General features: G+C 33.8%; 1 protein-coding gene and 1 long non-coding RNA gene across 2 annotated transcripts; both read right to left on the bottom strand.

The window, feature by feature from the left end:
* Window positions 1-4643: 4643 nt before the first annotated feature.
* Window positions 4644-25536, bottom strand: LOC130641500 (cerberus-like). The gene is made up of 2 exons (XM_057448315.1): window positions 25493-25536; window positions 4644-5652 (listed from the first exon to the last, which is right to left on the bottom strand). The coding sequence occupies exon 2, from the start codon at window positions 5649-5651 to the stop codon at window positions 5235-5237; it is 417 nt and encodes a 138-aa protein (XP_057304298.1). The 5' UTR covers window position 5652; window positions 25493-25536; the 3' UTR covers window positions 4644-5234.
* On the bottom strand, window positions 5670-13984 carry LOC130641501 (uncharacterized). Its single transcript, XR_008982464.1, has 3 exons — window positions 13813-13984; window positions 6690-6769; window positions 5670-6196 (listed from the first exon to the last, which is right to left on the bottom strand). It is a non-coding gene; the product is annotated as an uncharacterized LOC130641501 (long non-coding RNA).
* Window positions 25537-26582: the final 1046 nt, after the last annotated feature.

Below are 26582 nucleotides of genomic sequence, written 5' to 3'. Positions count from 1 at the left end.
TATTTTCAGTTTAAGAGACATAGCTGAAAGTTCTTTACTCAAGGAATTAATTACTTCCTGCTTTTCAATACAAGAAAGACATGGCTCTGTATTCTCTTGTCTGCAATACTGGTGGTCTTCCTGACTTAACTGATCAGATGTGCCAGGTGAAAAAGTACGCTTTTTGGCCTTTTTAGGACGTGGCTGATGCTGTCGAATGAGTTCTCTTCGAGGAACAGGCTCTCTAAAATCATACCCAAGTTTTAATGATGGATATAGATTACTGCAGGTTGGCTCTGCCTCCACAAAGTGCTCACTACAAACCCAGTCACTTGGACGTGGACTCCACGAAGATTTATCATCTTTTTCTCTCTTAACTCTCTGTTCCCATTCCAAACGATTAGCTAAATAACGATTGGTACTGGGAAAACAAAACAGGCGATATGCTGGTGGTTGACAGGAGGCACAAGTTCCTTTAGTTTGAGGCTGACTATTATGCTCTGTGCAAATACTTTTCCTCCACTTTTCCAATTTCCTTGTGTTATTCATACACCCAACAACAGGACAATTCGCAGGACCCATCCTAATAAGACTAGAAAGCCAAACAACTTCTGTCACTACTTTACTCACAACACAAGGTGACTGCCAGAGCGGTTTGGTTTACCCCAAACAGCTCCCAGTCTTTTTGTTAACGCGGTCTCGCGCTATGTTGAATTGGTGTATTACATATTCTTCAGGTTTATGGTTTCGCTGAAGAGCTAAAGTACGCTTTAGAAAGCAAAATTAATTTTAATGAACTTAAAATGATACCTTGAATAGATATAATTAAAAATTTCGACAAAACGTTCAGCTTTCAAAAAAACCTTGTAATGCTTTTTATCTTACATCCTCACTCCTGTGACTTTGTCGTAATGTTATACTCATATTTTCTGGTTTTAAAAAACTTCTAGTAAAAATATTTGCACATATCTCTTATTTGATTTATTGTTTATTTTGTTAAGTTTCAAGTGATACTGGAGCTAATATTTACTTCGTTGAAGTGTACATAAATCATGCTACTTATACTTGTTATGTAGTGGATTCAAATTATACTTCCTACTCATAAAGAGTTTCATCTATGTTTGCCTTGCTAACAACTGCCACAACGTCCGTTACATAAAAAGCTCCTATATTAAATTGAATAAAAGCCCTTGAGAAAATAGAGTAAATAAGGCTAGGTAGTCAGCCAATTCACTTTAGGATGCTTTCTTAAAATCTCCGTTTGAGATTTATAAAAAACGTGACAGTATATTTATCAATTTTTTTCTTTTAAAATTTTGTTTTTGTTTTTTAATACATGTTTTTTTAACAATCTTGACCATAAATACTCTTTTAAGTATTAATAATACATTTTCAATGAATTTTGCAGCAAGATCAAGAAGCCATCACTGCTGTGGTACCATCTCGCGCATAAACAGACAGACGAAGGCTATTATTATAGAGACTAACCGTGGGCTGGTGAATAGATTTACGGGTTTGCATTACAAACAGACTACGGGTAATAATATAGGGACTAGTCGGGGACCTTTCCCAAACACTTTAGTCAAAATAAAAAACACAGTTTACAACCCGTTGTTAGCATGTCAAACAGTTGGATATTTTTTATGTTGCGGAAGAAGTTTCGGTAAAAGTCCAGAATATAACCGGACTGAGCGCTAAACTCAGGTAAACCGTGTCACGCATGCGTATGCAGGCGTAATACCCTTTTCGAAATCTACGTTTGTAGCCAAAATCTTAAAATTTGTTTAAGACTTCTACATAGCTAGAAAATGTGATAATATGTTCATCTTAACATGTGAAAACATACAGAAAATAAATATTTTATAGAAAGGAGGTGTTTAGAAGAGACAAAGGTAAGTAAGAGAGCTACTAGCCTCACATCAGCACTTCCTAACCAAACTATCCTACCTTGATTTCGAAATTAAGCCAAAACGAAGACCCTAAAAGTTGAATTCTGCTGGGATCTTTTGAAATATAGCTGAGCCGCAATCTTTCGAGCACACAAAATGTTATTAAAAAGACCAAGCATTCGCCCGTGAAAAAATCCACGGGTCTGCCCGTTCTTAAAAAATCGCATTTCGTGTTTCTGTAGCACGACATTTTTCTTGCAGACACACAGACAGAATACGTTTATTATTAGTAGAGAAATGGAAGTCAGTGCGCCTACGCAATGGCGAACTAATGAAATTTTAATACATAAACATTAATAGTCATAAAAGTAGCCATGATGCAAAAAAACAAGCTGTAACATTGACACGATCATTGGTTTACGAAATAACTTTAACTGTAACTGTAACTGAAATATTTTCTTCATGGTAACAAATTACTGATATTACTAATCGTAAACAAGTGGCTTCTCTATGGCGAGCCAACACCCTATGTATGCTAGTGGTTGTCTCCTTTTAGATAGTAGACACGAATATATCTCCAGATTAGTAATACCCGCACTTTGTCTTTTTCTCAGGCAAAAGCAGGTCATGCTAATGTTGCGTTTGTAGTCTTTTCAGTGGCTTTCCCCTTTTGGGTGCTTTCTCTGTGTGGCTTTCTCCTGTGTGCGTTCGCCATTTGCTTGTTTCTGTACACATGCGCACAGTCACACAACTGGTGTGTAGAATTTGCGTAAGCGGACAGATGTGCAGTGAAGTCTTATCAACACGTGTTATCAGTGATATTGATATCTTTGTGGTTTGGTAATTTTGTGAGCCTGGGAATATTGTGTTATTTGAGCAATTCAAGAAAGAAACGATACATTCGACGTATTTTGTTTTACTTGGATCACCATATTTCGTTAGAGACACGAAACGCAACACTAAGCCTCGAACGAAATGTACGCACATAATACGCGTGAAAGAAAATTTATCGATGGACCAATCATCTGTGTAGATCAGTTTGCTTAATTTTTCAGCTATAATTTTCTTGGAATCCATTTTGGTGCAATTTTAATATTGTTTTGTACACAAATTTTAAAAATACCGACAGCTATAGAACCTAAATGGGATTTCGGACTGCCATTTTCTAGAATTCTTTAGGCAGATTTATATTTTAACAGGTGTGCAAAAGATTGCATAGAATATTTTATTGCTAATAGTTCGCGTTCGGTCAAATTTGTCTTCATCTCCGTATTATTAAACTTGCCATGTATAACAGCTTTCCCACCCTTTTTAACATAAAGCTTCCTAAGATTTTTAGCTTGCATCAATTAACAGAATCTGCGGTATTGTTTTTTTTTATTAAAAAGAATAACCATTGTTCACACAGATATTATACAGCCAGAACTCCAATTATTGCCTTTCATCGGAATTAATTTCCATAGGTTAATATCATAAAACTCTGCTCTCAATCATCGAGTAAAGTTTTCTCGTAAACAGCCGAAAGAACCAAAAGACAAGTGCGTAGCAGACAATTGGCCTGTTACTTTCGATAATAGTTGCGCGCTTGTGGTATCTTCACATAGTATTGATTCTATCATTATAAAAAACTTACTTATTTTTCTTTCTAGGCCGTTAAATTTCATAGTGGTTGTATTAATAACAGTGTCAACCATTGACATTCTTGTCTAGGCTCTAAGTTACTTTTTTCGTAATTGATCACAAAACCTGGGTTTGTTAAATCTCGTGTAGTTAATTTAGTTGCCTTTATACATGCGGCAAAAAAAGATGTAGCAATTATGCTGTCATTGAGATAAACTACTGACTTAATAACTATTTTATCTCCACTTCCTTATTACCGGTCGCAGTAATTTTCTAAACAGGTAATATGCAGTAGCTAAACCAAAGGTAAGAATTTGAAACTGAAAGGGTGTATTTCAGACACTAGATCAGAAAAGTAAAGAAGTCTTTTTTTTCTATAATATCCTCCAACATTTTTAGATTTGAATTTAACGTGTTGTAAAATATTATTTATAAAGTCTCTTTACATTTGTTTACATTTTCATGGGTACTATTTTAATAATGGCTTTGCTGGATAGCTCCATACAAAACTCTATTAAAACAAGCCGTCGACCAATGAAATCTAACTGGTTTTAGTATCAGTCAGGTAATAAAATAAAAGACGAAACTTTTGTTGTTTAAAATTATACATCAAAGTAAAAACGAATAAGAAATACTGTATGTTGTTGGCATTGCCATTGGCACTTATATTGTGCCAACGGATCTATCTTCCTGGTCTTTAGCATGCAATCATTAAAATGCATTACATTGCCTTCTTTGAACTACAACGGCCTTCTAGACTACTAGGGGGCTTTTTCTGTCGAACACAAGTATCTGTTCTGAATGCTTCAAGTGCTCTAATTACCATTTCTTTGGTAATTTGGGGCATTCAGAATCGAATCTGGATGAACTCCTTGAGAAGCAGTTTACTTGGTGCATTTAGAGCACTCAGAACTAATAATTTGACTTACTACGGTCAAGGCCTTCTAGCTCCGAAAACCCATTTCTTTGGCGCACATTTTTTCGCTAGTGAAACTCTTGCAGTGAAAAACCATTTGGAATACTTTACAAAATTAAAAAACCACGGGAGACGGAACTTAAATATATGGAAAAATAAAAAACAGGACAGCTTCAAATGTAAACATGACTTGATTAAAAGTGAAAGCGGGATGTCATTTAACACTTATGAGATGAATGCGAAGACTACGGTTTATATTTACAGAATATATGAGGAGGATATGTGCGATTGATGCAAGCGCCATACGTCAGGTTGCCGTCTCTTCCGAAAAAAAATAAAAATGACATTTAAATTAAAAATTAAATTGCAAGAATTATGCAGAAAATATAAGCTATATTTTTAAACCACATTAAAATGTCGGAGCACTTGGATTCGGTTCTGTGTTATTTATTTATTTTTTGGTCACCGGAGTACTTGGAGCAGTTGGAGCATACAGATTTGAATCTCAGATATAAAAGAAATGTCACCTAGGTGAAAAATTATTGCTGCACCACAATTAAATTATGCGATAGATCTTCGTAAAAAAAGTGTCTATTACTGCAAGAAATATTTCGAGATATACGGAAAATGTTGCCTAGATCATCCGTACCTATCTACCTATGAAAATCTCAAAAATAATAATATTAAACAACAGTATCTTGAAAGAATAAATAATGTATTTTTGTTCATCTTTTTGAAATTTCAACCAATAATCTACGACCATTGATATATATCTGCGTAAACTATAATCTCAGTAAGATATAAGCAGCAAATTCTTTTTCTTTAGAATATTACCTTCGATTGCATTCTACTTCTTGACAACGACAGCGGTGAACCAAAGTTAGATTCTGATATACATTCTTCTTTACTCCATCAATCTGACATTTTAACGTTATAGTCTTGTTTGTCCATTCACTTGGAATACAAGCTTTACAATCTTTAAAATTTTTACCCACCTGCGGTATGTAAATAGAATTGCATTGTCCAAAACAAACCTTATTTCTTACAAACTTAGGTTCACAATTTGGAACGAGTATGGGCTTTCTAAAATATTGATGTCGACAGTTTTCTTTTGTTTCTGGCTGCCACTTAAGGTTCGGCAAAGCTACGTCGGGAGCTTTAGTTCGTAATTCCTTGATGGGAGATTTCTCCAAACCTGTGACAAAAATTGTTGTTAACTGCAGCAGTAATAGTGGAACGATATTCATCCTGAAAACACACAAAAAATATTTTTTTTAATTACAAAGCCATATGTAATTAAAGCAACTATTTTTTTATGTATTTATTTCATTAAAAATTAGCAGCTAAGCTTCTTAACAACCACTGCTCAGAATACTCTTTGTTATGTCCAATCGCGTGCTAAGTAATGTTGGTAAAACTTTGAATACACAATTATGAGCTTTGTGTCAAAATATAGCGTAAAGTAGAATACTTTTTTTGCGACAACGTTACTCTTTATGTCCTTTTTAAAATCTGCAAAAAGACACGCTCTTTTAAATCTCTTATGTAAAAATATAATTCATTTTCGTATGTACAGCCAAGGCAAGTCACGTGGTTGTAAGTTTTTAAAGGGCGTACAAGGCATGAAAGCTCTCACATCTCTCAATTAGTTCTCAAACCGTAAACATTCCAACTGTTTGCCTACCTAATATAAGCATCGTTTTATTTAACGGTATCCTTGCCATTGGAGGGTTGGTGGCTGAAGAATTGGCTGTAAAGATATGTTTCCCCCATAGAATGGAGTTTTTCGCATCTGGCGTAGTTAGAAAGTTGGAAATGTATAGATTATATATATTTAGTAGTTGTAATGTAGTTCGTATGAGATTCAGATATAATACGTGGTGTTACGGTTACCGATAGCACACGGTTCTTATAACACTAAGATGACACACTGCTAGTCGAAGTTCTTGTGTTTTCCCTGTCTTCCCTGTCTCATTTTTAGTTCAGCAGATTAAAAAATAAGTAAACATTTATTTTGATCGACGCACGCACACTATGAACATCCAAAGAAACAAAAAATTTGTTTAAATTAAGAGTTTTCGAATCAGGCTACAGCACACGCTCATGGGTTTTTACGTAGATTATACACAGTTCTTTAAATCTCGATTAACATAGTTCACGCCTACAATTTCTAACACATACGGAACTAGAACCCTTAGTCAAAGACTAAAAAACAATGAACTATAAAGAAACACACACACAGACTTATAAAAACTACATATATATCAAATAAACACTGCTCTTACGTGTTTTAAATGTTGAACTTGAATCGCTAAACAACTATTTATCAATCGTCACAGCTTGTTTCTGTATCAGCTATTATTGACTAAAAAAAGGATTTTGTTGGTAGTTGGTTTGTTTATAAGTGTCTTAATGTCCGCCCGGTAACCTTATTTAAAATTTGCTAGAAGCAAACAATTACTGTGATTACTAGTCAACATTAGATAAAACTTGACAATCTGTACACGACATCAAATCCAAGCTTATGTATGTTTTTCTAACAGTGCATATCTGCTATAGAGAAGCAGAGATCAGTCTGGTTTCCTTGGTGAGGAAAGTAAAGATATGTTAGAAGAAAATTAAAGGAATTTGAATTATTTTTAACATTAATTTAGTATTTTATTTCATGACACAAAAGTATTTTACGTGCAGCTGGCTGCAAAATATGGGCACTAGTCAGAAAAAAAAAGAATTTGTTAGACTTTCGTTTGATTGCTTTAAAGATTCATAGTAATGTATTTAGGAGGTGTTTAAGGTTCTAAGAGAAATGATCAAATATCAAGAATGACCTTTTAAATTTATTTTAGAATGCGACGGAAAGTACTGCTTATATTGAATTTTGGTTTATATTGTGCAATACAGCATTATTTTTGCAGCCATCCCGTTGCATAGTAACGACCGCAGCAACTACATGCCACTAAGTTTAATGCTTTGAAATGCTAAATTAAATTGAGTACTTACAAAGCAGACTTTACAACGTGCCCTGAAATGTGAAATACGCAGACCTTATTTCTTAGCATTAAGACTGTACTTTACAGCTGTTTTACATCATTTGTCGGTCCACAAGTCAAGAATTTTTTTAAAAAATCTTTAATTCCGTTTTTTGACGCTTAAGTTTTAAAGCGACGATAAAAAGGAAGTTTCAAGAACAAAGACCCGTACTTTACAATCTGTTCTGTTGTTGCAGCCAGTTGTTTCAGAGAGACCAATTTTCAAATTGATATTTTTTTATTTGACTCATTCTGCTGAAATTATGCATTAGAAAATTAAATTAGGAAACAGTTATAAAGCTGTGAAATTGTAAGAAGTTCTTATACACGTGGCTCCCATCAATCATCCTATTAACATTTATGCTTGGAAATCGGACGAATATGAAATAGGTTATTCTGACAAATTGAGAGACTTTGTAGAAATTGACGTTTTCAACGGAGCAGACATTATTTCATATCTTCTTGTATATATGTCGATAAGGGTATCTTTGTTGTGTCAAAATCATGTTTTTGATAAAATATACCTCTTATCTTTTTTCATTAAAAAAAGAAGATGCAGCTCTGCAATTAATAGTTAGAAATGTGCGAAGTATGTCAGACCTTTTAAAAGATTGGTATTACTACGCCATCCTGATTTAAAACTTTCGGTTTCTTAGAAATCTGTATAACTTTTAAACTTAGTACACATTATCCAGACCGAAAACAATTTTAAAGTAATCTATGTCTATAGATTCAGATTTAGATTTTATTTTTGTCTGTTTGGTTTTATAACATTTAAATTTCGTGATACTGTTTTTCGGGTCACACGACTTTATTTTCATACATATATACCATAGTCATAAGAAAAAGAGATAGTCTAGTAATTCTTGGCCGTCCATAACGCGTTCCTATTGTTCACAAGCAGATATGTTTTCCTTAAAGCGGATTACTTTGGTGAAGATGATTTTGAAGCAATCTTGGCTGTTATTAATAAATATTTATTATTAGAGAAAAATTGTTATTTAACTGAAGAATTGTCCGAAATTGTTGAAGAAATAGTTGACGACCCTTCTAAAAGCTATTTTTCCTGTGATATTTGCTCCAAAACATGCAAAACACAACGGGGACTCACAAGAAACCGAAATATGAAACATCGTCAGCCACAGAACCAGTTAAATGACGACAGCCTCCCTACTCCTGAAACCAAGCTCCATCCGTTTTACTTTAAGAATTATACACAAGTGTAAGTAAACTGGTTACAGATGAGTGCTATAAGCATGTTGAAAATATTTCTGTTTAAATGTTTGTTATGTTTACAGTAACTAACCACTTAAATGCGCCATTTTTCGACACGAGCGTGCAGTGAAAGCACTGGGTACGAGTGATATTCTGCTGACAAAAACATAAACAATGGAGCCGCGCGCTTCTCCAGACTATTTCTTTTTCTAATGACTATGTATATACTAACTATATATTTTCAATTTCAATTTAGAACCTTCTGTTCTCCCGCCAAATATTTGTAAACACTGAAAACAAGTTAAGAAAACTTTCATTTGGTCTAAAACATATACTAAGGGATCTTTAGTTAGTATAGTGTTATCATTATCCTACACTTTTTTTTGTAAGAAGCAGTAAAATCTTGCCTGAGGTCGGCTGTTCTTATTTTTTAGCTTTTTTGTCTGATTTGTTCGAATTTGAAGGTATTCGATTTACGGAGATATTCGGATTAAAGAGAGTGTAGCATACAAACATTCAATTACTTTTTAATTCTGAAACATAATGGAACATGATAGAATTCAAATATTAAAATTTTACTGTGCGGGTATTTCGAAATACAGCTGTAATCAGCTATTTTAAACAACATATGGACGAAACAATAAATAGACTAGTTGGTAACCCGTGGAAAAATCCACGCCCGTCTTTTATAAGTTGCATTTCGGCTCAATCGAATTTTTAAGCTTAGGAAAATTTATAAATGAAAACAAACTGAATAATAAGGCTAGCTAGCTGCCTTTTAAGAATGCTCCCTCGAAATCTACGTTTGTAGCCAAAATCTTAAAATTGGTGAGTACAAGATTTGTATGTGGCTAAAAAACGTGACAATATATTTACCTTGACATGTAAAAACACATAAAGACAAGAATAAAAAGCTTTTAGAAGTCAAAAAAACGTTAACAAAAACACACTCAACGCGGCAGCTTTTAATATGCTATTAACGATAGCTCAGATTGTATCATATTTTTTCCTCCGTGAAAATCAAGTTCTGCAGGGATTTTCCGAAATAAAGTTGTGCGCAACCCTTTTAAACAGAATACGGCTATTCAATGGCCCCTTCGATAAATCCACGGGTTCGCCCGTCCTTTATATGCTGCATATAACATTTTGCGCAGAGACAGACAGAATACGGCTATTATTATAGAAACTAGTCGATACCCCGTGCAAAAATCAACTAAAATTTACCCGTCGCAACAAAGTGGATAAAAATATATCGCCTTTAATATTCGTGTTTCCATAGCACGTCTTTCTAACTCAGACAAAATACGGGTATTATTAAAGAGACTAGTCGATAACCCGTGGATAAATTCACGGGTTCACCCGTCCTTTATATATCGCATTTCGTGTTTTTGTAGCATGCAATATTTTTTAAGGACACACAGACCGAATACGGTGTTTTTTTAGATGTTTGATAACGCCAATTACGCCGGCAAATCTATTTCATTTGGAAAATTAGAGAAAAATTTGTAATTAAAAAAATGTTTGATTGCATTAAAAATTTCCAAAGAATTCCTTCAGACGAACAGATAGTGATAATTTTTCATATTAGTCGCTTCCGCCGTTTCTTTTGATTCTATTATTTACTTTAATTACGTTGTATAATTGTTTATTTAACCCTGGTCCGCAGACAACTTGCATCATTGAAGATATGAGTGAAAGATTAGAGTTTCAACTTCAAAACTACTTTACGATGACGGTATTGCGGTTGAGGAAAAAGTCAAAATATTCAACAACAGGATCGATGAGTAGATGGGTGTTGTGCCCCAATTTGTAATAATTACCCCAACTTGTAATACCTTTCCCAATTTGTAATAAACTTTGCCTCAATTTGTAATAACGCTTGCCCCAATTTGTAATAATTTCCTTTCTCGAAAATATTTATTTAGAAAATCCATTGTAAAACTTCGGGAGGGAAAAAAACTTGCCTTTTATTTATTGTTACGAAACTCTAGCACAGGACAGTCGCAAAACCTGGTACAATTTTTTCATGTAACTTTAGTTTATTCTTTTCATCTTTTGCACCGACTGATATTAATAGAAAGAAAATCGTAATGCAAAAAAACCAGGTTGCGTCGCAATGTTCAATGTGTGATTTAATGAATGACTTTGGCATAAACAACAACATTAACGATGAAGTTAATTTTATTCTTTCCTATCTTGATATCTTTAACATTATCGTAAAAATTTTATATACACCCGCTTGGTGAGGAAGAATACGCGGCGATTGTCAAACTTGCAAGTGGTAGATTTAACACGCCTGTAAAAAATAGATCAAGGATTAAAAAAGCTATGTTGTGAAATTTTGAAGATCGAAGGGAAGATTCACGGTAGATGAAATTGGACATGTTTTGTTATACGACAATAGGAAGTTATGGAATCATTATTTATAATGAATAAATTTTTTTAAAACACGAATAGCATTAAAAATAAAATGAAACAGGTTAAAAGACCTTAAGCTCAAACCCAAAGTTGTTCTTATTATAAAATGAACAATTTTTGTGTTCAAAGATATTCACTTTTTACGTGCATCAATTTATACAAAAAAGTTGTTTGGACGTGTTTCTTGTTGATTGCACATTTTTTTCATTCGTTTTTATAAAACAGTGTTTTAAAAAAATGAATGAATGATGTCTAGTCTAATCTTTTTTTCTCAGAAGTGTTCTGGAGAGGTGTTTGATGAAAATGGATTGGTTAATGAGGGAGATGGTAGCGAAGAGATGTTCGACGAAAATGGATTGGTTGATGAGCGAGATGTTGGCAAAGAGGTGTTCGATGAAAATGGATTGGTTGATGAGGAAGATGATTGCAAAAAGGCTCCAAAAATTTATTTAGAGATGGTTAAAAATCAAATACCACCTTCAATGACAGTCAGAGCGAAACATTTGATTGGTGTCAGTGGTAGAAGATGCAGTGGTATTTCACAATACCACTGCATCTTCTACCACTTTTACCTGCATTTAAAACAAGTTCTATCGAACTACCCCAACCGGCCACAGAAATACAAACCAGGTAAATTGATAAGATAGAATCAAGCCGCGTTGGCGTTGTAGCCTTAGCGTATGGATGGTACGCAATCTTGCTTATCATATGGCCAAAATTGATCGAACATTTTTACTTTTGTTTATATTTTGGTATTTGTTCATTTTTTTGAAAAACTTCTGTTTGTTCTTTTAACCATTTTTCCGTTATAATACCCTTGACAGCACGTGCGCTACATTAATAAAACATTCTTGGCAGATAGTGTGTCCTGTCAAAAACTGCGGGAAAGTAATGTTATTACAAATTGGAGCAGCCTTGAGTTACTAAAAATTGGGACAAGGTGTTATTACAAATTGGGGCAAGTATTACAAATTGGGGCAGGTGTTATTACAAATTGAGCCAGGTATTACAAATTGGGGCAGGTATTACAAATTGAGGCAAAGTTTATTACAAATTGGTGCAGGTATTATAAATTGGGGCAATTATTACAAATTGGGGCACAACAGATGAGCATCAGCTAGTGGCGGTACCATTTCTTTTAAAAACAAATAGAATACAAGCAGATACAAGAGTCTACTTTAGTGAATCTTGCGGTGAATTAATAGCAACTAGTTGATAAACCCGTGGAGAAATTCACTTATGAAGTAGAACAATGGAATAGTATAGGTTGTTTTAGAAGTTTTCATCCAGTCGGAAAAAAGTTTTAAAATATTTGTTTAGCCGTGCCCTCCAATGTATAGAGCTTGAAACGCTGATTAGGAAAATGTATAGGGTCATGTGTTTTTGACGAACGATTGAAGATATATTGAGGTTTAAATGTTCGAAACGAATGGTGGACACAGCTTTAAAAAAATAGTCCTAATTTGGTCCCAAGAGATGACGTCAGTTATTTCCATTCGTTTCCAAGTTATTTTGCCTCAAACTTAAAAGTGCACTGCAATAGCTTTACTAACTTTATAAAATCATTCAATCTTTGTAATTACTTATTGTTTAAATAACCGGTAAAACAAATAAAACATGTTTTAAAATTTGCGCATTCTTTCGAAGGAAAAAACATCTCCTTTAAAAAGCCGAATTTTGGCCTAATTCAGTGTTTTCAGTCAAACCATTCGTATTAACATAATAGATTGAAAGGAACTGCCCCCAAGTAACTTATTGACGATGACTTTTTGAGAGGGGTTCCATTTATTGCATAAAACAAAAACATGGCTGGGTTCTGAAACTGTGCGCTCTCTGCATGACTGTTGTGCAGACATTTCATAAGGTTTTTTAAATTACGGAAACTTGAGTAAATGCACTGATTTGAGGATGAAATGCACTGATTTGAGGATGAAATTAAACGCTAAAAAAAGGTCAGCGCGTGCTGTCACGCGGAACAGATAATCAGCATTCCTCATTCATAGTACGCACTTTCTTTATAGGCCTCGTAATGTTTTAAAAAATATAGCCCGATTAGAGCCTTAAATATTTGTTAAATAATTTAGAAAAATTGTTAAATAATTTAGAATTTTAAACCTGTTAAAAATACAATGACATTTAAAGCATGGTTGAACAATTCAGGTAAAAAGCTAATAATTAATAACACAAACTTTTTTTCCACAAAGAACTATTCAAATCAAAATTTCGGGAATTCGTAATGATGTAAATAATAACTCCGAAAGAATCTTTATTAATTTTGTGAAATACTCTCAAAAGTCAACTAAATGTAGTTTGTTATGGTAAAAACATTTTCGTATTTTGTTTTTGTTTTGAGCAATATAAAAATTAACGTCAAAAGCCAAAGCAAGTACCAGAAAGACTGGGAACTAAGTTATCAAATTATTGTCATCTTGTTCAGCCCAGTTTTAGAATATGTTACCATATATGGCTTCTTTAAAGGGGTGTTCTTCTGGGCAAAAGAAATATTTTAGGCGCTTAACACTAAGAATTTTCATCTTTCAAAAATATTGTAAAAAGTATTGGACCTTTCAACTTTTTTCCACAAAAAAAAAAGTTTAATAAGAAATTTTTTTTAAAAAAAAGAATTTTTTTTAAAAAAACTGTTTTTTTAGCATGTCGCGAAGAAACTTTTAAGACAACACGCCTAACTAAGAAAGACTATTCAAGTAACAATGACTTCTTACAATTTAAATATATATAAACATACCTTGGTTCACTACTTGATGTTCATTTTTACCATCAAATTATATGATGCCTTTATAGGTTAATCTCTTTCTTATTTCAGTTGTGTGTTTTAATCCATATAAAAGATATCCTATTTTTCTACCCAATCCAATAATAACTAACAATTATGTTCTCTTTGTTTTTAGTAATTATTAGCTAAAGTATAAAAAAGAGGCTAAAGAAACCTACCTGAAGATCAATTAAAAACGAATAGCCAGCTATATTACTTATGACGCTAATGCTTTCTGCATATCCTTTTGCTGACACGTTCACAACGTTGAACGTTTTATCTAATATCACAGTGTTGCGTCAATGTATAAAGCACCACGTTATCGTTGAATAATCTTTTTACACCTTTTCTTCATTGATATGTGCCGCATGCTTATATTTACAGCATTACACTGCGTGCGTAAGAAAATGTTCTTTATTTCTATTAATGTGTGTATGTCTTTGGAAAACATATTTTAAGTGAAGTGACTTCACACACACTGGACTGTTATCCTGTATTTTCTGCAACGTAACAACTGCAATGTGACGTTTCTACTTTAATAAAATGACTTGACTAACAAGATGGAAGGGACATGAAAGGCGTAGTGGATGTTGTTCAAGATGAATGGAGGAGCAGCGGATTAAACAATATTTACGGAAGGGTACACGAAGCATTATTATCGCATTAGTATTTTTAGAAAATCATTTTGGATAGAGGCAGTCACTAAATTCCATCACGATGCTATTCGTGTACGCGAAGGAATCCGTTTACAATTATAAGTTAATATTGGCGCCGAGCACGAGTTAACTGACTTTATTCACTCAGGTTTATCATCATTTTGAAGTCTATTGAATTTATTTTCGTATGTATGACCAATGCCAGTCACGTGATTTTTAAGTTTTAAAAGAACAATTAGTTCTTAAACCTTAAACGTTTTACCTGTTTTGTTCATAGGGCAGTTAAAATGACCGAGGAGCATAATTTTCCTTACAACCAGGTAAATCGAAATAGTTAAGTTAGAAAAAAATACGCTGGGTCGCAAACCAATTTCCTTTGGTCCTGACACCGCTTTTTGATTGGTTATTTCTATTATTCTTCATTGACGTGGACATTTTTGAGAAAAATTAATTCTCGTAACTTTTAAGAGGGTAAGGTGTGACCACGCTAGCTTTGTACTCATTGGTTGATTGTAATTCGGAGTTTGCTCTGAACAATTATTTTGTGTTTTATTAATGGATTGTATATTTAGGGATTTGCTCTGACACAGCTTTTGTATGAGAGAAACTAAATTTTGATTTCTTCAAAGAAAGCTTAGTCCTGCAGCAGATAAAGTCAGTAAAAAATACAACATGAATTCAATAACGATTTTTTACAAAACCTCAGAACAATAAAACGACTTGAAGATAGATCAATCACGAAATCTTCAAAAAAGATTTATCTAGTCATAAATGACCTACGAAAAAACGACATAAATGCATCAGACAAAAAATAAATGGATAAGGCTAAAGAAAATGTACTCTAAACAAGAAGATAGCCACCACCAAGATAGCCACCACCAAGATAGCCACCACCAAGATAGCCACCACCAAGATAGCCACCACCAAGATAGCCACCAAGAGAAATTCAACCTGAGAACATGCTCCAAGTCGTCCACCATACTAGTCTTCATTATTCACATATCCTTCACAGCATCCAAATTTCGACCCATTTAGTGTTTCATCTGCACCTCAGGGAAGGCCATCTTTTTTTTTCTTCGCAACAGACCTTCTGCGAGTTAAACTTTGAACCTGTCACTTTCCGTGGAGAGCAATCTTAAGCGGCATAATTTTAGAAATTATTTTAGATATATAAAATATTTTAGAAATTATAAAATGCGTATACAAAATTAACCTCATCAACAAAGAAAAATGCCCCAGGAAAAATAGGTTGTTTTGTTTTTATTAGAACCTAGTTTATCAGAAAATTTATTGTGATATTTGGCCAAAATTTCAGAACAGAAAAACAGATATCTCAAATTCAAAAACCCGATTTACAAAGAAGCTCTTCACCAACAATATAAACAATACAGGAATGTCATTGTAACACTATACAACAGAACCAAATCTTTGTACTACAAACATTTTTCTTAGGAACCTCAATCAAACTTAAGGAATAAGGTCAATAATTCCCCTCCAAGAATGACAAAAAGACTAACCCTAGTTCAATGACAATTAACGATAAACTTATCCATAACAACGATATTATTGCTAACTCTTCTTAGAACACTAGTACCATTGAAGATAAAATTAAAATATCCCCAAAAAAACATAAAAAGCTATCGAGAGTTTACTTTATTACTTTATTAATCCTAAAAAGTTTTCTTCACCTCTGAACAATACGAAAGTGCTAACTGAAATCAACAAGATAGACCTCAATAAGGCAAGACGTGCTAGCAGTATACACCTTGCATGAAATTGACATATATTGCCCTAATGATCAGTGTTCATTTAGCCTCAATTTTTAATATGTCTATAACCATTGAGAACTATAGCGTCCTATATTATAAATGTTTCAAGCTACTGAAAAGGTAAGAAACTCAATTGATGAAGATGAAATTTCTTGTGGAGTTCTGCTGATCTCTCAAAGCACAAGTTTGTTATTGTGCAACACATCTAAAAAAGTTAAACACGTATACAACCATGACCTGAATCTACTGTGTCACTTGGTGGAGCAGTTTTCAGAGATATTAAGAAAGAAAAAACAACAAAATCTATCCATTCCTCAGTAAGCTTTGCCAACATCCAGGTCGGCATGTTCATACTCATTCTAATTTATACGATCGTGCTTAAATACTAAATATAACAATAAGAATAAAATTGTGACCATAGAACTATCAACATAATACTAAAGGCATAGAATTAACCGTGTTATTTATTAAAATAGAACGGTCACGCTCAATTAATAAACTCTCTATCAGAGTAAGTACTGAGAAATTGTGAAATTACAAAACATCAAATGTTCGAGAACGGCACTGGCCTGGGGACCAAGTTTAACGCGTTTACCTGTAAGTGCAGAAATACCTAAATGCTCAGACATACGGACTTCAAAATGACGCTTTGTTTTGCTATTATAAGTGGCGTTGCAGCCCAACACTTATAACAGTAAATAAGTCCGAAGCGTAATGATTTGGGTATTCTGTCCTTAAAAGGAAAGCATTTACTTAGCCTCCTCTGAAAAGAATGTAAATTCAACTTCACAATGTGCCACTTTCTGCTTAAACAAACGGTGCAAACGTGTTCTAATTTGTAAAGAAATAGATTTCTTTCAGTTATTAAGTTTATTTACTTTCTAGCTATTAGGTTAGTTAGTAAGTTATTTGTCAGCATAACTGAAGCTGTACATAAAATCGAATGTTTTTCACGTAATAAATCACTCAAATTTGTATACTTTCGCTAGAAAAAAGCATGATTTGACTGGTTTATACTTTAGGTAAATAGTTTTCGCTTTTGTGAGTTTTTTAATTGATGTTATTTTTTTAAAAAAAGTAAATTCAGTTAGTGTATATATGTTTACAGTTTTTTAGAAAATAGAATAGTAAAATACAGAAAGTTCAAGAATAATGGAGTCTGGCAATCTGTGCATTTTAAAGGATACTAGAATGTTCCACAGAAAACAAATTATTTGGAATAGAACTTTCTGAAGCCCGTAAAGTCAGGGGTGGATCCAACATTTTCAAAATGCCAGTCACATTTTCTGCAAAGCAAAAAAAAAAGCACAGCAATTTGCTGCGCCCAGAGCAGCTGGGGGTCATTGGGGGGCGCTATAAGCATTATGAATACACATAAGCGCTAGTCCGTTGAGGCGTTTAGATACCATTGTAGTGCGTGTATAATTTTCTCATAACGGAGAAAGAGCGCTCACATTTATATGTGATGACAGGAATAGTGGCTAAAATTCTTAGGGCCTCGTGCAAATTAACAAATACATTTAGATTGATAGATTTCAACGTTTGACCAATAGTTTGGGATCTATTTCCTTTAAAAATCCAATATTTCTCCCAAATTTCTAATTCGGCATTAAACCCAAGTATATTGGGAAGGTCATCTTCATAGAAAGACACAAAAGACTTGAATATTTCCTTCCAGTTTGTTTTACCACCAAAAATCAAAGAAACTATTTTTGTTGGAACAATGCATAGGCCATTATCAACATTTAAAAAAAACGGTTGAACTATTTATATGGTCTAAAAGAGGATTAGAAACTGATTTTTTATAGTAATTAGAAGTTGGAAAAGAAGGATGATTATATCTTGTGGTTTGCCTTCCAACAGTCCTCTTCTCCTCCTCTACAACTTCTACTTTTTCACAAAAAGAAAGAGCCTCCTCATATCATCAAAATGTTCCACATTATTTCTGTTTGAAGGAGAACATTTTTTAATGTCTGAATAAGCTCTATGCTGTCCATAACATCAGTTGTTTTATTTTGTAGCAATTGAGGAACTGGAAGTGTTATTTCAAATAAGTTCCTTGTAATCACCAGGATGACAAGAAATTCAAAATTTGCCATTTGGTAAAAAAAAACAACAGCTGGTTTTAATGTGTCATAATTGAACTCTCGATTTAAATTTAATTTCATCTCTTCTAAAGTAATAGAAATAGACACATATAACCCTTGAAGGAGATTCAAACCAGCAATTCGTTCAACCCATCGAGTACGGCAAACATCCTTTAATTCAGTTTTTTTAAAAGTCGGACTATATTTATCTATGTTAATCATACGGCATTGCCGTCTTTTTAAGAATAGTTAAAGAAATAGAAAATTTGTTTTTTTAGCCATCACAAGAGCAACTAAGCTGATTGTGCAAGATTTCCCAACTGCTAAATTTAAACGGTGACTGGCCTATTAAATAATTTATTTAATATACAGTCTACGCTTGTTATCTTGACTTTCCAAGGGCCTAGTGAAAAAGTTCGAGAAAGTGGATAGTCGAGATAAGGAGCGTCGATCGTGTAAAAGGTCGAGAGAAGGAAAGTTTGTAAATATGATGCACACATTAGAAAAATGATTTAAATTTTTGAACCTGGTCAGGGATGGACTATTAATCAGAAGAATCAATTATTACTATTCTCATGCTATATGTCTTAATCATTTGAAAAAATTCAAAATGCTAATTTGCTATTTAGCAGATTTTCTTTCCTTATTTACAAAGGATTTTAAACGCTGTAATAATGGGCGCATGTCGTTGCCGTTGCCGCTAAAAAGAGATAAAGTTCTTAATGTTTCTATGGCAGCATCAACCTCAATTTTAAATGACCATTTCTGATTTTCTTAGAGCAGATGAAATGGGTTGCTGTGCAGTAACTATAACAAGTAGACCTGTTAGTTTGGGAGATGGCGATGGCATTCTGGCACCGTGTAAGTTTGTTTTTACTGGTACTAAACAGTGTGTAGAAGTATTGAAAAATAAATTATGCATTTGAATAAATAAAATTCAGATCTTTTTCTATTTGTGCAACCATCCATCTGATGCACTAAAATCAGCAGAAACACCGAGTTTTTTTGTATAGCTCAATGTTTTTTCTTTTATCATATTCCCATTAATCAGAAAATTTTGGCTTACTTTAGAAATAAACCCCTTTTAATTACAGCATTAATATCTTTGTTGGCGCCTGCTCTTATTTTTCGTCGTTTATTAGAAAAAATACATATCCTTATTTTTTATCCATGTAGATATGGTGTTCCTTGATACACCTAACTTGGCAGCCACATCTTTATGTGTCACACCTTCCTTTTCAAACTCCTTTAGAGCTTTGCATTTTTCAACTAAAGTTTTTACCTCGAGCATATGATTTATCCCAGACATTCGAAATTTTCCTGATCGAATTTTTTTGTTTAATGAAAGTCGAAAAATTATTTAAAAGGTCGGGATAACGTTATAAAATGTACCTAAGGGACCGTGAAAATAGGTCAAGATAAGGAAAGTTCGAAATAACGGGTAGTCGTGGTAAAAAGCGCCGACTGTAAGTGTTTAAGATAACAATAAAAGCATTATCTCACCACAAAGCAATTGCAGAACTTCGTCTTCCCTCCACAATAACTTTGGAAAATAAACCTCTGCATTTTCGAGATATTGTACCATCGTTTATGTTTTGTTTGTAAGGATCTTTTTGGCACAAAGATTTGATTTTTTTTAATAATTTCTCATAGATTCCTTGCATACCGTAATTATTGTAATATAACGCGCCGGTAAAAATAATTATTTTAACCACCCCGCGAAAAATAATTAGAAGCGATAAATTATAAACTTTTGAGCATGGTCAACCCGCGTTAATAATTAGAGGCAAATAAACTAATCCGTTCAAAATAAGAAACATTTTTTTGCATTTTTTTTTTCAAAATAATTTTTTTACAAAGCTATTTCTTCTTCTTCTTGTTTCCCTTCGTTGGACGTTCCCTTGCAGCTTTGTACTCATTAAGAGCTTTCGCAACAAGGCCTTGTAATTTTGAATGCATCTCTGAATTCGTCGACTTGAATATGTACAAGGCTGGGCAATGGAAGTCTGACTTAACAAGCCATTTAAGTCCATTTTGAGGAAGTGTTGGGTCAATTACGTTGCAACCGTCGTTAAAAGATTCCCTGATGGAAATAGCAGTAGCAGCAAAATCCCCGTACCAACTCGCCAGCAGATGATTGGGTGGATAAAGGCGGATATGACTACCTGGCTCAGGACAAGGAAATGGTGAAACGATCATTTAAAGTGTGTGGTATTACTTCCTCAGATCCAGTGAAGATCCGCAATGGAGCATTTTACCAAAAATGTATGGAAAAAGCACATGACGAGCTTGACATGAACGAAGACGAAAATGATGATCCCTCTGCTTGATCTCAGTATCATAATATATCGAAATATATATGTTCATTTAATCTTAACCACTGCTTGTTTTTTTTTTTAAGAAAAAATACGATCCGTGTTAAATTAGAGGAAAATAAAACACGCCAAATTTACGACCCGCGTTAATAATTAGAAGCGATAAATTACAAACTTTTGGCCATTTTTTTCTGCAGCGTTAAATTAGAATAATTACGGTACACAAAAAATTATTACTTCTCATTTCAGCACGTATTCGGTCAAACATGTCGTAAGTCGTCATGCTTTCTCGAAAAGATAAACAAAACACCCTGATTACCCATTATAATGTCCTGCATGCTTTTATTTGGTTTGAAAAGCCTTTGATTCATTTAGTCTGAAAAGGCTCATTTAATTGCTTTTGTTTGGTCCGAAATCTTAATTACACGGTATCGGTTTATGAAAGCTTTAATAATTATAAGAAAATACAGGCTGGATCACAATTCGAATTCCGTAAATATGGGTCAAAGTCGTCAGTTTTTTGTAAACCAATCAAAACACGTTATTTCGGCCGGCAAGCCAATCAATTTGCATAAAAATTCTTAGGATGTCAGTCGCTTTTTGCCGTATCTATCAAATCAGTCACAGAAGAGGAAAGTTCGTAAAATAAAGGTCAACGGTCGCAGGGCCTGTAGTATCACAGTACCTTAATGTCAGTCGCGTGACGGCGCTGACATACACTGCATGCGCCCCTGAAAGTGAAAGCGATTAAATGTAGTTATAAACGTTAAAATAGTTTACAGGAATAATTGAGCTCCTCTAGTGGCAACGTTTATTATCATAAGAAACGTTACCTTACGAATACACCTACAAATCACATTAAACGAAGTCAACAAGAGCCTGAAACATTAAATGTAAACGAACGTAGCAAGCGAACGCTGTTATCATCATTGGATATATAGAAACACTGTCTTTGTGAGAAGAATTTCGTAATATCGTTAAAGATAAAAAAATCTCAATAGATGGGCGAAGAATAAAGAATTCCTTAGTATAACCGCATACCGTGGAAAAGGTTCAATATTATTGACGGTACAAAAAAATTGTGATTGTATCTGTATTCGTTAATTATGACGTACACAGACTTTATAGGGTGGACGTTATTTTCAGTGTGTTTGATTGAATCACTTGTTTTCCAGAAATCTATTGAACGTAGTGATGCTGTTAGGGATGTGGTTAGAGTCAGAAATGAAAGTGCCTGTGTTGGCATGCAACAGAAGTTAGATATTAAAGTCATGCTTTACAGAAGCAGTGAAATATTTTGTTTGGAATGATTCAATCTTTTTTTAGGTGCCATAAAAAATGTGGATGTTCAAGTATGTTGCAGTTGTGAAGAAAACTTTTTAAAATGCCTACAATGACTTTAACTGAACTAAATGTATTAATTATTTACCATCCTTGCGTATACAGAAATAATTTCTTCAACTTCAAAATGCAAAAAAAAAAAAAAAAGATTGTGCGTGTTTAAAGCTGGTATGGGCGGCACAGACTTTCACAAGTCTAGAGAAAACTGCCAAAACAAATTGAACGAGGTTAACAAGAGTGGGAACGGATTTATTTTCCGATTTTATTCACCAAATAAACTGCTTGGTGAAGTCTATTACAACAGACACTCAAATTTAATATCTGTATGAGAAAACCAGAAGAATGATATATATAACAAGCCTGTCAATATTTTCACTTTTTTGATGCGGATTTGGTGAATTTTGAATACTTTAAGTAGGGGACCAAATAGGCCAGTTACCCAGGGGGGGTGCAACGGATTTTTATCGGAACTTTATTGAATGATCCTAAATCATAAAAAAAACTCTTTCGACTTAATTCTAGCTATATTTTTGGAATTCCTATCAAGTGATTTTTATTTCTTGTGTTATTTGCCATTATCTCGAAATAATTTTGGAAGTTTTTACATACGTTTCCGTGAATACAGTTAAAAACTTGCAGACAAAGATCTTAAATATGATGCGTTTCGCTTGATTTTCGAGGTTTTCTAGTCTCTTGTAATAATACGAAGCTTCCGTCTGTCTGTCTGTGACGTTTGCAAAGTTGAATATATTTTTCATAATTTTCTTCAAAAAAGTCTATAAAACTGTTCTGTAATTTACCAAATTTTGACTTTAAAACAACATTGACGTCAAAGGAAAGTGTATATTGAAGCCATTGCATTCCACTTTTAAATTTAAGGCTAAATAACTTGGAAACGTGTGGAAATAACTTACGTGATTTCATGCGCGTGTGTGACTAGGACTTACTTTGGACTTACCCTTACCTAATACTTCCTTAACCGATGACCAAAGGCGCGCGATCCTATACATATATTTGATCAGCGTTTCAAGTTTCACAAAGCTAAAAAAAATTGTAAAAAAATATTGCTGACGTCATTCAAATTTAAATAACGGATCTTTGTTGCTGAGTTTTATGCCTAAGTGGATTTTTCCACGGGCCATATCGACTAGTTGAGGGGATATAACCAGGTATGTCAAGATACAGTTAAAGTCCACTTTGCTTTGTCACGTGTAAAGAAAGGTACATGTCAGCCAGTCAACATTAGAAACTTATTTATTAAAATTGTACGAGAATAGAATAGAATCGTACTCATACAAAGCCTTTTCCAAACTTTATTTTTAAATTCGGCAAAAAAATCATATTTCTAAACTAACTTTCTTCTTAAGGTGACAGCAATGGCGTCACACTGGTTGATCACGATGATAACACTTCAGTTGAGATAGATTTAAATAAATTAAGTAAATTACCAACTAAAATCGTTGAAATCATTCTTGTGAAGGCCGTACAAAGTTCAGATAAACTTGTATCGACCTTTAACCAGCTGTCTCAAACATATTTCAGATTCAATGCACTCCTCCAAAAAAAAGTCGTTACTTGTTTTCCCTTGTTCACCTCAAGTTAACCGAATAAGATTTACCAAATAAAATGGAAAGATTAAAGTAGAATCTTGAAGAATTGTTAGCCTCTTTGAAAAGCTAAGTGGTGCTTTACACTTGATTTTAGAAGTTGTAAACAACAGGAGGTTGAAATCTTCTTGGCTCCTTTGGGAAATAATATTATCTTGAGATTTGCTCTAAAGATAATTATTTTTTGACGACTAGACAATGAGCCTCTTCGTCGTCCGTAACATTAGGCTTCAAAGGTTATAAAAAGAACAAAGTAAAATTTTACAGTCTCTTTCTGTGTTACACAACAGCGACGACAAATCATCGTTAAACTTTAGCGTGGCTTCATCTGATAATCAACTTACGCAGAAGATTGTGGAGACAATCCAATCGTGATTTAATCGTGAAGGAGACAGCGATCCAGGTCGAAAATATGTTGGACAAGGATTTAAAACGACAAATGGAAACAGTTGAATCTAAAGCAGTTGAAGAATCGGTTAAACGAATAAAAATGTAAGCTAAATTTTGGAGCGAAGGCAATTAAGCGCAATACGAAAGGAATATCGCGTTAGAAGAATGCATTTATAAAGCAGATAAGCAGCTTGAAAACCAACAGCTCAATGAAGCTAGATAATCTCTTAAAGAAGGTAAGGAACTTCTTAAAAAGTATCAGAAACTTATTCTTAGCCTGATAGAGATTAAAGTGGTTAGTATTTTGTTAAGGAGTATTTGTCTGATGACTAAGCATCTCATTCAGCCGATGAAAAAAAAATTAAGATGGCAAGGTCGAAAGCATCAGGAAAGCGAAAAACATTCGAACAACCTAAAAGAAAAAGTACGCTAATAAGAAATATTACAATTAGGACGAGTCCAAGAATTTTTACTCTAAAAACTTTGCTCAGAGATCTTCTCGTCGTGAACCTACTGTTTTAATGAAAAAAGGTTTCGATTTGAGAAAGAACAAGTTCGATAGAAACTGTTATGTCTGCGGAAAAGCTGGACACTTACTCTACAACTGCCAAGACAAAAACAAATTCGGTTAAAGGTTGTTCAAGAAAACATATACAGTTTTGGGAAAAGAAACTTGAATGCTCTACCTTTGTATTGAACATTGTAAAGCATGGATATATCTTGCCTTTTACTTCACATCCACCATCATTTTTTGCAAAAAACAAATTGTCGAGCCTAAAACACAGTGAACTTGTTGAAACAGCTATTATAGAACTTTAGATAAGGGTTTAATACAAAAACTTACAGAACAACCTTACTGTTGAAATCCTCTCACAGTCGTCGAGGTTAAAAAACTTAGAATGGTACTCGATCTAAGACACGTCCACAAATATTTACAACAAATTAAATTTAAATACGAAGATCTGAAAACGTTGGCCGATATAATTGGATAAAAGGAGTTTTTTGACTTAGTATCCGGCTACCATCGCGTAGAAACACACCCCAACCATCAAAAATTCATTGGTTTTAGTTGGGTATTTAAAAATTGCATAACAAGATATTTTCAGTTTCTAGTGCTTGCATTTGGTTTAGCTACTGCGTGTTACGTGTTTACGAAATTGCTACGACCGTTAATAAAAAAGTAAATGCTTCATCTTCTTTTCTCGCATAGAAAACTTTACTTAGCGATCGAAAGCAGAGTTTCATGGTATTCGTCTATGAACTTGAGTTTTGGTTGCACAATATTTGTGAGAAAAATGGATATTCTTTTAAACCAAAACATACAACATCGCAAATTCTTTTTACTGACGCAAGCGAGAACTTATACGGGAGATTTATGTTAAAAAGGCTAGAAAAGATGGCATGGCAAGTTTAACAACACAGATAGGAACAAGTTCAACCTAACGCAAACTTCTAGCTATGAGATATTCTATGGAAACTTTTGCTCACCTCTTGAAAAACGAGTCAGTAAATATCAGAACCGATAACCTCTCTGCCTTAGGAACTCCAGAAATTGGAAGTACAAAGCTAGATTTACATTCTATAGCTGTGGATATTTTTAAAATTTGTGTGCAAAACGATCCAAATTTCACGTGTCCAAATTTCACCAACGTGGATACGCAAAGAACAAAATTATACGGCTGACAAATTAAGCAAGTTGATCGACACAGATGATTGATCCATTGATAATGAGGGGTTTAAACGTATTTAGTGCTCTACCCGAGAAGGGGTATGCACCACACGAGAGGGGTATGTAGCAACTTAAAAAACACAACCTCAGAGGTTTTAACCAAGATATTTGCTTGGAAGTTGTGTTTTCATGATTCATACGTTGTGTTATATGAAACCTTGGGAACTGTAATTTTTATTTTAAAAACTATATAGCTAGCTTGATATAGTTGAAAATATTATTTTTATAATCAGCATTTAAGCTGGAGAACTTAATTACTAGTTTGCCTAACATCATTCATGCAGCACTAGCTCCCCAAACCAGAACAAAATATGACAGTGCTTGGAAATCTTGGAAGTCATTTTGCGCAGTTTGTAAAAGCGTTGGTAAAGAAATGGTATTTCTGATCGTCTAATATCAAAACATGGAAGATGGTTATCGGAACAGTCACGCAACGGTTACATCATGGATTCTGCTGCAAATAGATTAAGTGTTTCAAAAACCATGGAATTTGACAACAGAATTCTTTCTAACCCCTCCGCGCGTATAATAAAGAATACCAACCTATAACAGAGAAATAGTTTGTTTTTATTGTTAGTTACCCGTTCCCTATCGTGAATAATAAGAAACAAGAACTTGAAAAAAATACAAAAAATAACATTTCGAATTGTCATCGATGACGAACCTCTAAGTGAAACACCATGTAAGGGATTCGCAATAAACGCTATTATTTTAAAAAAGGAAGATTCTGATATTTTACGCTGCAAATGAGCATAGATAATTGACAGAATTCCGGATGAATTGCAAAAGCTGATATGTGAAACACTTAGCGATAAAGGTAGTTATCAATCTGTATTAAATACACAAGAC

This window comes from Hydractinia symbiolongicarpus, chromosome 4 (assembly GCF_029227915.1).
Source record: "Hydractinia symbiolongicarpus strain clone_291-10 chromosome 4, HSymV2.1, whole genome shotgun sequence".
NCBI classification, from domain to species: domain Eukaryota; kingdom Metazoa; phylum Cnidaria; class Hydrozoa; order Anthoathecata; family Hydractiniidae; genus Hydractinia; species Hydractinia symbiolongicarpus.
The sequence above is the reverse complement of the archived record's forward strand: the minus strand, read 5'-3'. Positions and strand labels throughout refer to the sequence as shown.

Coding starts and splice junctions, on each gene's coding strand:
- LOC130641500 (XM_057448315.1), bottom strand. CDS start 5,651: ATGAATATCGTTCCACTATTACTGCTGCAGTTAACAACAATTTTTGTC.